At 39.2% G+C, this 15,690-nt stretch overlaps 1 protein-coding gene and 1 long non-coding RNA gene across 2 annotated transcripts in view; one reads left to right on the top strand and one right to left on the bottom strand.

Annotated features, from left to right (window-relative positions):
- The window catches only part of LOC132911969 (uncharacterized), a 186,422-nt gene that overhangs the window by 47,138 nt on the left and 123,594 nt on the right, over positions 1-15,690 (top strand). The window lies entirely within an intron of this gene.
- LOC132911954 (uncharacterized) overlaps positions 7,303-15,690 on the bottom strand; it is a 130,007-nt gene continuing 121,619 nt past the window's right edge. The window contains exon 6 of the mRNA XM_060969015.1: positions 7,303-8,404. Within this exon, the coding sequence (XP_060824998.1) occupies positions 8,253-8,404 (152 nt within the window). The 3' untranslated portion in view covers positions 7,303-8,252. The remainder of the gene's footprint in view (positions 8,405-15,690) is intronic.

Raw genomic sequence — 15,690 nt, 5'->3', positions numbered from 1 at the left:
AATTGGATTAATTAAAATTATGGAATTAAGATTCTACCGAATGGAAATTCGTCGACGATGAAACTCGCGCTATATTCTGAAAGAAACGTATCGTGAGCTCGAAGATTCATAGATAAAAATTATTTATTCGACTCGATAGTTGCACCGCACGAGCATACACAAGTAAAATTAATTGAAATTGAACTAGAAATAATGCGTATATATCGTACGACAATTTATTACTTTCCCGTTATAAATGCAATTTTTATTTTTCTATTATAAGGAAATATCAATTTTCATAATTACCATCGTATTGGAACGATATTAAATTTTATTTTTATTAGAAAATAATATACCTGCCTACTGTCGAACGTTAGAGAAACTAATTATTAGCAATGACGTGGAATTGTACACTTGGCAATACCATCTCATAATTGTACGTACGTGTTTCCTCGCGAAACGTTTTACACGTATTTGTAAAAGTATACAAGTTGGAAATTCCCAGTCCTATCGTCCCATAAAAATCCAACGAAATAAACTATACAATTCATGGCTACGAACCGCGCGAGCTGCGATCAATTTTCTTCCTCGCGGTGGTTCTTTTTTCAGGATGACTCCTTTTTGAAAAATTGCTCCACGGAAAAATCGAGGCGGTCGCGGCGTGGACTCACGCCAATTAATTACAGCCCGCTCTGTTGCGATGTTTAATTAAAAGTGCGAACGAAGGACCCGTCTCGAAATTCTCGCATCGCATTTTTCCGCCAACACACACACACACACACGCTCGCGCGCGCGTATGTACACGCCTTCGTGTAATTAATTAATGGATTTTGAATCCTGTTCGGAGGATGAAAACTCTCGCCTAATTGGAACAATTTCCTGCTTAGTTCGCTATTTTTTCCTCGCTTTTCTCTCCAGTTCTTTTTTATTCTCTTCGTTTTTTGCGTTAATTTCCTTGGTCGAAGGAAGAGAATGGTTGAAAAACGGATTAATTGGAGAGGCGAAAAGCGTACATAGAAGGCGGTAGAACCGATCAGGCAAACGAAAATGTAGATTCGTCGATTCGAAAGCATTAACGACTACGTCTTTTTTTATCGAAGCTTATCCCCGATTGAGAGTCGTGTACGCGTTTGCATTCTTCAACAGTCGTTGATTCTTTTAACGTGTAGAAGCGATTCCTGCGAGGAATTAGCCCGTATTTTCCGAGTGAAGCTATTGGAGTAAGGAAGAAAAACGAAGGAAAGTGAATTCTTTCGGCGAATTATTGATTTCTTGTCTGTGTTAAATCTGTACAAGACGACTTAATCCTGTCGAAGTAATTACTCGAAGAAAAACTCTACACTTTTTCTTTTGTATATCCGTGACCTGCAGACCGCTGTTACGAAGAGAATAGAATTTAGTGAAAGAAAAAATTCGCAACAACGAGAGCTCCGTCTTATTGTGCCCTTGAATATAAATTTTATTTTGGATTACAAGGTCTAGAAACAAATGAGCTATAAGTAGATTTCCATTGCTGTTGCTTGTAGCCTTCAACTAGAGCTACAAGGTTAACTTTTTGCTAATGCCCTTTGCTATAAATATATAAACGTGCTTCCTATCATTGCTTCTTCCTATTGTATTGTAACACTGTAAGAGCGAGGATCTGGATCAGCATATACTATACTTCAACCTATAGCTATACTTATTTCTATTGAGATATGTATAATTTTATGTGCTGGACTAGATTAGCTGCGTAGTAGTGGTACATGTATGTGAATATGAGTGCGCGGCGTCCCGAAGACAAAGAAATGTAAACTGTTCAGTCGGTTAACAGTCTGGTATGGAAGAAAGTGGTGAGACGCGTGCAAGTGTGTATCGATGAATATCTTTGGGATCATTTATCAAGTAAATATATAACTATTCTAATATAAATTCCAAGTGTAAATTTAGTGTTCACATACCATTATCTCGGCTATTAAGATCCGAAATTCTCAACAATTTCAATATATTTTTCTACTCAAATTCATCCACTCGCTCTTGTATCAGTCAACCTCAACATGTCTTGTGTATTATCGATTGATGTCTTATTACTATGGTTGATTCTTCCTATTTTTTTATTCATTTATTCGTCGCAGTCTTTAGGGAATATTTCAAATTTCGGAAGAAACTGTTGAATCGAATTTGCGCGAAATTTTGACGACTCGCGTGTTAACGTAGGAATTCTAGACTTCCCGCTGGAACAGTTTAACTCGAATTCTGCATCCGAGCCTTCGATTCGTCGGCTGCTTTTCCTTCTTTAACTCTCAGGTACTAGCTAAACTCGGTTGAAAGCTAAAACTTTGAAATTCGCAGCTCGGCTCTACCGCAAAAGCGTATTCACAGCCGGTTTCCACGGGGAAACCGAACCACGCTTCTTGACTACACTTTACACATTTTCCATGTTATTTCTTGGTACTTCTCGTTTGTATTTAGCACGTCAGAATTCACACAGTTTCTCGAGAATTACACGATAAACCAAATAAATAAGATGGCAAAGGAATCCGGTAACTTTATTTATGCATTTCCTTTACTCTGTCCCAAATGTTCCTTTACTCTGTCTCATTTCTTCCAGGACGTTCTTTTAATATCGATACGATAGTTCACGAAGAAATGTTAAAGTTCGTATACCCAAAGTTCATCGTAAAACGATCCTTCTCTTAAACCGTCATTTTCCAATATTTATAGCCTCGTTCCTGAATATCCACAAACCATATCCCGTTCGCCGTTGTTCCACCGCTGTCTAAACAATCGAATTACGTTGAGACTCGTTCATTTGGAAAGTTCAATGGAAATTCATACCCACGAGAATGTGTGTAAAAAAGTAGACGTTCGGAAAATAGTCGTTTCATCTATCAAGCATAACACGAGACGCTACACTTTGGATACTTTATTCCGTTTTTTCGTATTAGGTGCACTCTGTGCAATTTTACACTTCCAGAGCTTGTACGGACGCATGAAAGTTGCCAGTCTACTCATAACTCACAATGAAATATCAAACAGCAGGACGAGACTTAGAAAAACGTTTCTAGAGGTAAGAGAAATCTGTCGAGTGTACGAATCGGGCTGGTTCCTTCGTTGTCGACGAGGGTTTACTTTTCTTCAACGTCCAGAATCCACGGAAGCTTAAGGAAAACGAGAAGTATCGAAGCGAAACCGGGAAAAGCATCGAGGTCGGCGGGGTGGAGCGAGGTGGAACGCGTTCGGGGGGAAAAAAGCGAGAAGACAAATATTTGTCGTAACTCCGTCCGGTTTATGGAGGCCGTGAGTTATCAGTCGCTAACTTTGGCAACTTTGCCCCTCTTCCTCTCCCTTCTTCCTTCACTTTTCACGTTCTTGCCTGCGTTTTTCTTTCCGAGCGAAGTTTTTCACCAGCGCGCAAGTTGCGATGGAAAATTTCCAACCCCGTCTAAACGTCTTCGTGGCCGCGTTAACGCGAATCCTCCGACATTTCCGGAAGAAAGAGCCGTATTCTTTATCTTCAGACTTCATTTCATCAGAAAATTTTTTGATTTTAGCCTGATGGCTTTTGTTTCTTTCTTTTCTTTTTTACATAAAACTCCCAGCCAGAGTCGCGCAATCGTCGTATCGTAATGAAACTCGGAGAAAATTTTGTACGTAAATTATCGTAATCGCGGGAAAAATGTATCGACACAGATAATTCTACGTTTAGACATTCGTTATATAACAATCTAATAATATATATAGAAAATTATATTCAAAGAGAAATCTGTCACGAGATTGTAGCCTCGAGAGCAAACCTTTATTGCAACGCTGTAAAGATTCGATACAATATATTTAACTATGGCTCGTTTGGTCTCGTTAAAGTCTTCGTAGCTGCACGAAACCCGATACAAATAATTCTCCATCGCTGGATTCGGGTCGAGCAGGTAAATCGAGACCGTACCCACTACCTTCCAATAATCCATGCTTCCTAATTCTCGTCGAAACCTTCCTATTGGTAACACTCGTCGATAAAGAAGAACACGCCTTGTTTCCTACCTTTTATTCGTCTTCCACGACCATTTCCATTACTCCTTCTCAATCTACGATACAATTTTTCTTCTTTTTAACTCGCCTCGTTCCCCTTCGAACCTCGTTTCCTCGTGTTTTTCAACGGACATCGTTACAGTTGGTCGATCCTCGATTCGAACGACCAGTCATCCAATTATTTCGCTCATTCCCAACGACAAAGCTACTCGATGTCAATTAAAACCTTAACGAATTCGTTTTGCCGTGGCTTACTTGCAGCTTTATTCATTTATCACCTTTATTCTTTTTTTAATTTTAATCTTGTTAGAGATATATTCGTATAGAGGCGTAGTTTTGATTCTTAGCGATCCTGTTACGACCTGTTAATTGGACGAAACCTCGAAAATCGTTCTTTCCTCCCGTTTTAAGAAGTTTCTGCTTTCTGAATCCGATCGACGACGATCCAAATTTTTCGTCCTGGAAGTTAAGGTGAAACGAGGATCCGGCTTCGAACTGTTCTTTCGTCAATACCTTGTCTTTTAATTACTATTCTTCCAAAATTACCTGTCATCATATCGACGCGGAGATGAAACTTACTATTCGGATATTCCATTCGCCTTCCAATAAAAGCGTTTCTTCCATGATAAGAAGAAGAAAACTGGTATCAAAAGATAATGCTTGTTATCTTCAAACTAATCGTAGATCCTTGTTATGCCTTACTAATTTTCAAGTAGTAATTTCGTTATTTCTATATTCTATTTATTTGTCAAAGAATAAAGTTCTCTTATAAAAAGAAAGTCTCATAAAGAGGAAAGTAAAACCTGTTACTCCGTCTATCCAGTATCAAAAGAATTTTTCTTCCGAACAAAGGAGAATAGTTCGTATTAAACGATACGACTATCTTACTTTCAAATTAATTCAAGATATTTCTCATACCTTCTTTGTCTTTGATGGAAAAATGTTACATACCGTTTTACATGCTAGTGCTACTTTGCTCGAGTCAAGACCCGTTTCAGTCTCCTAGACATTGGTGCTCTAAGAATGATTGATAGTTCTAGTTGGAAATAAACTTTGGCCCCGTTTCCGTATTCCAAAGCTTGGTTAAATTGATCGGAAACGTGGTCCGCGATAAGTCTTGCTTCGAGGTGTTCTAGGCTCGTCCTTAATACCTCCGAAGAGATATTAATTCGCCAATTATCGAGGAAACATCGTCGACCCGTAATAAACTCTCTATCCAGATTATCGTAGGTGGCGTAGATAAGACGTAGGTGGCTGCACTGAACGATATAAAGAGGTGACTTTGCGAAAATTCATTTCCACCCGGCGGATTATTCTTCGGATATAAAAAATAATTTTTCTGTAATTTTGGAATCACGTATCAAAAATTATAGCACCGAAAAAAAAAATTATCTTCTAACGGTTCGTTCTTCTTCTTCTCTAGCCGAAATTACGGAGAATTAACATACCGAAAGAAAACGTTTCTTCTTTTTTTTCGAATACTTTAACCGGTCAAATTTACAGCGTCGACAAATTGGTGGCGACTTGAGGTCATAATACGGGAAGAAAAAGAGCGACGTCGACAAGGTGGAGAAAGAAGATGAAAAGGTAACAGGGAAAGACCACCGCGGAATCGACGTTAATCAAGAGCGTAGAGAAGGCAGTAAAAAGAGAGAGCGAGAGAGAGATAGAAGCCATTCGGTCCATCTGGCTTGTCGGCGAAATTAAAAGCTCTCTCGCACGTGTTCGTAGCACGTGGTCTCTGGTCGTGCGCAAGCTGACGTGCGCGGATGCCTAAAGCTTGATTTAGACTACTGCCGTTTCTCACTCACGTTCCTTTCTACGTGGACGATGCTAAGCTCGCCCCTTTCGCGCACCGATAACATCCACTGAATTTTAATGCGGATATTTACCGAGCATTCGGACCGCCACTGTATTAGGCGAGTCCGTTAAATCGTCCAGATTCTGCTAGCCTTCGCGTGATTGTATTAGGGGATGCTCGTTGCAATGGCAACTGTGTTTTCCTCGATTTTCATAGAACGGAGAGAAATCGAGAGGAACGTGTATCGAGAGTGGATCAGTTCAGGTACGATTGATACGATTTTTCGAAGAACCGATGGTATTATGGTCGGATAACGATATCTGTTAGCCGCGATAGCTTTGATCATACCAAATAATCTTTAACTTCATATTATGAATCATCTCTACATAATTAAGAAATAAATTATCCATTCTCGCGATAACTGTGCGTAACGCCACGTCGACTCACTGTTGAACTGTACGAAATTAAAGCAGCTGCAGATCGATCGTCGTCGACAACCCTTGAGAATATTGTCGCGTCGCTAACAAACCTAATTTACGTACGTCTATAGTATATGGTTGTTCCTATATGGAATCTGTATAGATGTCTCTGTAAGTTAGTCTCCACTACACATACGTACATACCATTCTACAGCATTATTATCGATTTCTGCTAGCTGAAAGTCTCATTCTTCCATTTCCGAAAAGAGAAATCGGGGTTTATAAGCGATTAAAGTCAAGATCAGCCCAATAAGAAGGGACGGTTGTTGAGGGAATGGCCGGTCGTAAACGTTGAAGTGCACTCACGTTGGCCAGGCTCGACGTCCAAATACATCGGCAAAATATGAATTATGTCGGTGAAACGTGACTGTTTGGCCCAGCGTAATTGCGTCGAAAGAGTTTCGGATCGGTGGGGAGGTTTATCGGCTCGTTAAATCGAATTTACTGGATTCATCGTTTAATTCGCTGTGCGGCCGCGTGCACGTACCTGTTCGCGGTATTTACATAAACCGATAATCGTTAGTTCGCACGCCGCCGGCTCGAGGAATTTAATAACGGCGTTCTCGTTGCTCGTTTCACGCTCTCGTTACCTGTTTCCTCGACGATCGGAGATCGGCTCCACGGAGAGGCTTTCTCTGGCCTAAAGGTAAATTCCACGCTCGAATATTTACGGATGATTTGGGAATATTAATTAAAAATACGTAAATATTGCTTCCTTTCCTTCTTACAACGCTGTATACGGTTACGCCGATATTCAGAACATAATATCAAACAACACGATACACGGAACACGATACTATTTCTCTATTATTACGTTACTGTAAATATCGTGTCGGTTGTTCTACGAGAATATAAGCCACTTATTTGTAGCTTGAGGATACGTAATCAATGTCTTCTTAACGATAACGTTTCATTGTACCGTAGACTTTTACGAGAAAACTGTATACACTTACCTGGATCTTTCGTTCCACAATCCTCAACTTCCAGCTACATTTTTACGGAAAGGAAAGGACGAGAAGAAACGAAATACACCGGTGATCGAATCGTACTTCGTATGGTAATTTATTACAATTTGTACAGATTACAAATCGGTACCTATGGTGTCGCGTTCCTCGTTAAACATCTTAAAAGGAGCAGATATTGAGCAGAACGCCGTTCGTCGCTGCGCTAACGTTATTCGTACTCGTTTAATATTAATTTACCCCTGTATGTATATATCTATATATCCTCGACACTCTCGGTGAACACTGGGGTTGCTAAACGAATGACGCGTACAACCCGATCGAAACGATCTTTCACCATGACAAATAAATAAATAAATAAATGAACGAATAAATATGGATCAACGACAAATACCGTAGAAAATCAACGAAGAAGCCGGAATAAAAACGATCGATTTGAAAGGTACGACCGTCCTTTTACGCGTGTCTCAGGGGCGTGTATCATATACAGGAGGTTACAACAAAACTTCTCCACGTCTTCTCACATTCATGTTGTTTTTATCAAATTCAGCCACGTGCCACCGCGTATTCTTCTTCTTCTTCGTTCCACCACTATTACCTCTTTTTTTTCTTTTTTACATTGTATAATTCGAGAAAAGTCGATGAATAAATGGCCACGAGTCAACAAAAATGAAAATCGTCTGCGTCACGATTTCGATTTATTTAGAAACGAGCTCGAAATAGGACAGACGCGTGCTGGCCAGGAAAAGAAACTATACCTGGGCGAGTATCTTCCTCGTCGATATTTTTGCTCGATATTCTTGTCTACGTCATCTCGACCTCCCGCTTAACACACAGGCCCACTCGTGAATAAAAATCAATTGTTATTCAAGCTATCTACTCCATACATAGTAACATACATAACTGGAAGCCCTAGACTACTAGGTTTTACATGGACGATGTTTTTTTATTTTCTTATTTTCCTCTTTCTTCTGTTTCTTAATCGGGTCAAACAGTGGCAGTGGTGTACTTGCGGGCGCGTACGAGCTACCTGCTGCTAGGAGTTGACGTCGACGAGGTGTAAGGCGTCATTGTTATCGTCGTCGAGGAGAACATCAGATACATGATCGCTGGCAGGATGAGAATCATCGTCGTCGCTGTAGTCCAGGTCGTGCTCGGGCTCGCGGAATTGCTGCTACCTGTAAATTCGAGAGAAAGGTAAGAGATTAGAGCGAAAAAGATTTTTTTTTAACGAATCACACGTTGTCCTTTTTTTCTCTCCGTTTCTTATTTTATCGAAGAAGTAGGTTAACAGAGAGGAACGAAGCTTGATAAGTCGAGAAACTATTTTTGCTCTTTTCGTCTGGTCCTTTTGGATTTTATTCTTTCATTTTTTGAGATTATGATTCTGGATATAAAGAGGCGAATGAAAACTGGTAATTAGGGAAATTGGTAGGTGCTTTCGTGTAATGTATCTGTCTTTTCGTTTCTTTTTTCGTGTGGCTCTTTTATTTCAGCATACCATTATTAAAAACGGCAAATGAAAATTGGTAATTAAAGAAATTGAGGACGATCCTGGGTAGTTTCTTTTTTGTTTCCACTTTTTACTTGAGCATAAAGATTATAGATATTAACGTGAACGAATATTAGTAATTCCAGAAGTAGATACGATATTCTTGTTACGAGAGAGTGTTAGAGATACTATTCCTTTCTTTTTTTCTGTGTATTTTTTCGAATCAACGTGAAGATTTTCGAAAATTCTTCGTTAATTCCAGCCTTTCCCTCCACCGTCTTAGAAAATATTTAATTTTTGCTAACAGAAACTTTTTTTATTTCCAACTGCTAGCTCTTAAGGTGTTGAACTTTTCAGAGTGATTTCACCGTTTGAACTTAAGTTACCGTAGATAAGGAAAAATACGTATCTTTTATTTTTGCCTGTTCTTCTCATCTACAAAGTTTCGTCTAAATCGCAGCCGGATCGTTCGCGGTGTTCCCTTGTTACGAACCTTGAAGCGTTTCACGGTATTCAATAGGGATTGGCACATCGTAAACCCGCGTGAACGTCAGATTTCCGATAATCTGGCTACAGTTGGAGCGCAAGATTGCAAGCTAGATTTCCCGGGGGTAAGCATGTCTGAAATGTCTCTGCATTTAATACCTGTACTCTGTGTATGCGTCAGATTTGTACCTAGCGAATATAAGTTTAAGATACCATCGCAGAGACATTCCATTTTTTATCCCGTTCTTCTTTAAACTTCTGAAAACCGCTGATCGAATTACGAAGCTTAAACAAACATTGGAATTCCCATTCTGTTTCTTTCCCGTTTTTCTGTATTTTTGTTTCCTCTAGGCATTCGCGAATCCACAATATTTGGTTATCGCGTATCAAAAAGATACGAAGTATCGGCGTATCGTTCGAACAGCTTTGCTCACTGGACACCGTTCAAATTATACGATAAATAAAGCTATCGATAGGAAGCTCGTTTGAAAAATGCAACATATTCGTATCGTTTTCATGCGTTCGATATATCGTCGAAATGCCCTCGTGTTGATTTAAAAATCGGGAATAAAGGTTTTATGTATATCAAATTTCTCATATGAGACGAGACCAAATACAGTGAGCACTGTAGCTCTTTTAATTAAAAAGCTGCGTAATACGTCGATATTGAAAAACGCAAGTAAATTGATGGATATATTATTTCGTCAATAATTATTTTGTCGGTCGAGCACGAAATAGTCGAGTGTCAAGGGAAGAATTAATTCGAAGATTCCTTGGACTGGCAGCGCGCGGCAATATCGAAAATCCATTTGCCACAGACTTCCGGGAGCGTGTGGTATTAATCAAACTCTGTCGCGGTTCCATCGGAGGTCAGCGTGTTACCGGCCACCCTCGTCCGAAACCAGAGGTTTTCCTCTCCAATTAGAAGCTCACCGAAACGATTTCACACACGCGACCCTCTCCACTGTCCTCTTTCTTAATTACAGTCGAATAAAAAGGATCTAAAAGAAAGAAAAAAAAAAAAAAAGAAAAAAAGATATCCCACCAGGAGAAGGAGAGAGAAGACAAAGAAGTAAATGGTCGAGGCACGTAGGTAGTCCAGCTCGTTATTTCCGGTGAAAATGTAGAGTCTGCCACTTCCGGCGCGGTTCCTTTGCCAAGTCCTCTCGGCCAGAAACCTGTTTCCGTAAACTTTGCTCCGTACTTTTAAGCCTTAATCCTAAATTATTTGCGAAAGAGCGCACCCACTTCTGTTCTCGGTATAAGGTCGTTTCCTATCCTCTTCTTTTTTTCCTCCTCTTTTATTTTATTCTTCATTGGCGAAACCGCGGTAAATTGAACAGTTGTTCCAGTTAAAACAATGGAACAGAGCTAGGTAGCAAGGACCAATTAGGAGGCACGGGTCAATCGCAGGCGAAATAAAATGTCTTGCCCTCTCGGACTTGTTAAAACGTACAAATGTTCCGTTTAAAGTGTTCGGCCGATAACCGCTTCTTTCGAAATCGGTAGAGGATCTTGGTGAATTTTTACTCTGTTATGGATTCGATCTTTTCGTCGGCTGAATAGTGTAATTTTTAAACGCCACTCTGTCTCTCCTCTCTCTTTCCATTCTGCGATGGAATTATCGAAAGTTTCGAGAATACGAATTACAGCACGCTGGGCTGGTTACATTGTGCGCGGAAGGGTTCACAATATTTCTTCAATTTACGAGGAACCTTGGAAGTTTAAAGGAAAAAGGGAAACGTCTGGATTATTGAAACTCTGTTGCCATTGTTCGGTCGAAACATTCCTTGCTTTTCTACATTTTAATTTAGTACTTGTTCACTCGTCGCTGCATTTTTATGAAGTACTCGTTTCACCGTTAAATTTTGACAAAAGTGGCATTGTTCGCTCTTCCTTTTTCAAAACGTTTGCAATGCAAATAATAGTTGTTATTTATGCATACTATTTTTGTTTAAGTTTTGCTGAATTTTGTTCGTACTTCCCGTGCTCTGAAAACATTCCATGACACCGTGCGATTCGAAATACATAATTAATATACGAATAACCTACAAATTCCTATAAATATTCGTATTAATAAAAAATATTTATTTAACCATATCGAATACGTTATATCCTGCAAGATGTTGAAAACATCGATCTATTCCATAAGTGTGGAATGATAGAGGATAGAGCTGTTCATATATAGGTATTTTTATAACATACGTATACAATATAACTACTGCCTATATTGATTTGTTAATTTAAATATTTAAATATTTACTATTTCTGTCGCGATGAAACGACGTTTTCTCGATATTTCAATATCCTAGATTCGTACAGACCTAGAGGAAACTGTCTCTGGTCTAGCACAAAAAGTGATCTGGCACGAAACCGTGTTGTTGTCGGACCGTTTTTACGTCGTAGTTTGTCTTGAGAAGATTCTGCAACGCCGGGTGTGAGGCAATGTGGGCGAAGGGAATCGCATTAGAGGCGGTGCGGTCGCGACGATTAAATTTTCAAGGAACAAGAAGAAAAGTAACAGCCAGCAGCGGAGCAGCGTGCCAGCTCTCGAGCAAGCGAATTAGCCGCTCTTGTTTTGGATAACGTAGCAATAATGGAGACAATCTCTAGAACTGCCGATTGAAATCTCTTTAAATAATACATTTTGCTTCTTTTTAGTCTTGAGATTTGCGTTCTTGGAATTTAATCTTAAAGTTAAGATTAATAATCTGTGGAAGACACGACGTTTATGTTAAAATAATATTCAGCGATATTTATTAAACAGAACTACGGAACCAAATGTGTATAAGCGAGTGATATAATTAACAACGTATGGAGATTGTTGATCGTTGGTCAGTTACTCTCAGACTAGACGTAGGTAGTGACCCATGATCCCTTAAATATTTTGAACCCCACTCTCTATACAGTAATGAATATGTAAGTGTCCTGTTCAAATGCCTGTGTGGGCGTCTGTGTAAGAGTATTTGTGCCTATGCGTGTAATATCGTTGTATTCCAACATGCGTTCTAAATAATTTTGCGTGATACAATTTTTTTCTATTCTGTATGCTCCGTGTTAATATCGAAATTTGTATCTTTCTTTCTTTTTTTAATTTTATTGCTCGCTTAATAATTTTAATTGATCGTCTGTGACATATATGGGTCCAGGCGATACATTCCCCTTGACATTTTGCTTATTTTATCCACCGATACGTACGGATTGAAGTTTCCGTATCTCTCATATTAAAATACGTACAATGACGGATGTACGTAAATATAAATAATATAAATTGATCCGATCGATTTATGAAAAGTTTTGTTTCTATCTTTTTGCTGTATCTGATAGAGGAGTTTTGCGATAAAGACCTTGCCTATTTATACACTCGACATAATTCAAATGAAACTTTTATTTTGGAAAAGCTACTATTCTAATTTTTACTAACTTCTCTTATTACAGAAAAATTTAATCGCTTTTTCAAATAAATATTCGATAACGTTTCTACTATGTACGTAGTTCTGACAGATATATATTGTGGTGAGATTAAAGTTGCAAATATGTTATCCAACAAAACAAAAAAGATTTCTTTATATTTACAGTTTGTACATAAACATGTTTGATTTGCTTGTTCGTATATATTCTCCACTTGTTTGTTTTTGTTCTGGATTTGTTTGTTTACATTTTCTGTTTGTGCTAGATACAGAATCCTAGTTATGATTCGTTGTGAAAATGTTCGACGATAAAAGATTTAAATGGGATTTCTCGAAATTCTTCTTGTTTACCCGCACGTGTATTATGTTGTTATATCATGAATCTTTCGCGTGGCGGTCTTTCGCTTCCGTCAGCGTTGCCATAGAACACTTAAAAATGATTTTAAAAGCAAGAAAAATATTACAACGTGTTAATTCGACATCGTGCATTTTCCACGACTTATTCTTCGCTCCATTGCTTCGACCATTGCTTTGTCGTTCATTGATTCCGTGTTTCATAAATATTCTTCTATTTGCATTAAGCATTGTTCAAGAAACCACTAGGAGAGACGATATAAACAAGTTTGTCGTAGACATTACGCGTACTTCGATCTCTGTTTAATGTCTGACCATATGCAAACCGAATCTACTGTGAACCGAAACAAAGTCACCTAGTTAATTACTTTTTTGATTACTTTGCTACCAATGGTGGAAAGAATATATGTATATAGCGTGTCTATTTTATCAGAAACCAAAGTACATCCTACGTATCTTTCGTACCATTTTTACCTACAACTTTCGACAAATTCTTTAAAGACGTAGATTCTTAAGAAGTAGAAAAACAATTCTAGCGGCGTCATATTATTGCGCCTTGGAATACCAACGTTGCTTTGGTTCGTTAGGTTCAAAGCTAAACGAATTCGGGAAAAAATATTATCGCCGTTAACTTTTTATAATAACGCCTGTCGATACGAATAGACGTGCTTTCTAAGACAGACATCTAGTCGAATAGTTTAGCGAGCCGAATAATCGAACAGTTAGAGAGTGGAATAGTAAGCATTGAGCGAGCGACGATTACTCTGTACTTGTACTTAAAGTGATTTTATTATAATTGACTATTATCTTTTTACCACTAGTCTCTTTAATAAACCAACCAACACGTTCGATAAACCACCTCACGATCGTTATTTCACACTAGCCATTCGCTTTGTCGGAAAGAATCGCGCAAGATTCGTGTTTACGGGTCGAAATACGCGCGGTGGTAGTTCATCGCTGGCCGCTGTAGGATGGCCGAAACCAATTCGAATTGCATAACTATTTAAAATATACGGCTCCGAATACTGTCTGTTAATAATTATTCCACCGGCCGGGAATCGTTTACATACAAACAAGCATTACTATCAACGTTATTACTGGCAAAATTACGACGCGATCGTGCGTGAATCGCGAAACATTATACACAGATCGAAACCCGATCGAATCGTTACGAAGATGATTTCTATCTGGCACGCTCTGTCGCGTTCCATTAGGATGGAAGGCTGGCACTTTCGTCGATCGATACGCTGTAATTTCACAGCATATGGAGAATAATCTTCGTAGAGTGTAGTTTTAATATTTCTCTTTTCGGATAAATATTTCCCTTTTATTGCTCTTCTTCTTCTTTCCCTTCCTTCTCCATTTTCGTTTTTTCCTACCGAAGTTTCGAACTTTGATTTGCACGAAGTTTCACGGGAAAACGTTCGTAGAAAAGTTCGGAAGAAGTTTCTGAAAACTATCGTGACAGACTAATAGGTAAATTAATCTTTGTTAGTTTCTCGTGGAAAATCGACGGATTCGCGATACCAAATACGCGAAGTCGGAGAGTCCGACTAAGGAAGATAATACAATTCGACGCTGTTGTCCCATTGCCTCGACAAAATATTCACCGAGACTCGGATAGCGCGATATTTCGCTGTCGTGTCTCGAGTCTCTAATCCGAAAACACAGAAAAACCACTCCTCTCGGAAGAATCCGCAGGAAATCAGAACGCCATCTCCATCCAATTCGATTCTCGCGATCGAATCCCCCGAAAAACAAATCCTCCTGACTGTGCTCGAACATCCTCCGAAGCAATCGCTCGCTCGCTTCGGCATATTATCTGCGCGCCCGAGGATCAAAAACCGAGAGTGAAACGTAGCTGCGCGCTATGCAATCGTACGTCGACGAGTAACAGCGGAAAAACGCCATGAAAAAGAGCGAATTAAAAAACAGAGGGGAAAAACGAAGAGATAAAAAAAAAAAAAGCGAAAGAGAAATCGTCAGTACGCCTAGCCAAATCCAATTAATCGAATATCGATCGTCCAGGGATTCGTTCGCGTTTCCCTTCTCTGTTTCGTTTTTCTCCAGGCATACCGACCGGTGCCTGTGCTCGTTCATTACGGAAACAGTGACCCGCCTACCTGGACAAACCGGTACGATGCCAGCTTTATGAAACACCAAGATATTTCGCTCACAGGCGGCCTTTATCGCCGGTTCGTGTTTAAGGGAAGAGGACTAATAAAGTTTCCACGTGGAATCGCCGCGGCCAAGGAAAGCGAAGCGCAGGAAAGCTTGGCGGGTAAAAAGCAGAGAGGAGAATGGGCAGTCTAGTACTAAAGGATAAAGAAGATTTAAGGATAATATAACAGCAACCATAAAGATTTTCTGGAATTGAAATTGTAAACGATATTGGAAATCGAGTACACGCGAATCACATTGTTTGCGATAATAGAGCTTTGTATTATACGATAGAGAATTCTTCAGAAATAACTAATTTTCGTCTCGTCGAACGGAGAAAATTTTAGGAGTGTCTCCTTTCGCGTTCGAAATAATTTTCTGTTAGAATCGCGCGACACGTTCGATTGTAAAATCTTGAACAAACAAACTTCGTTTCAGGAAATTGTTCGTCTATTTCATTTTGATTTATTCCAATATATTCACCGATCACGAATTTCCAACGCGCCAAGTCGAAATTTCAGGTGTAGCGGTCACAGTTAATGGGCGATTACGTTCCTCGTCT

Source organism: Bombus pascuorum, chromosome 11 (genome assembly GCF_905332965.1).
Source record: "Bombus pascuorum chromosome 11, iyBomPasc1.1, whole genome shotgun sequence".
In the NCBI taxonomy this organism is placed as follows: Eukaryota; Metazoa; Arthropoda; class Insecta; order Hymenoptera; family Apidae; genus Bombus; species Bombus pascuorum.
Note: the sequence above shows the minus strand (reverse complement) of the source record. Positions and strands in the feature narration are given on the sequence as shown.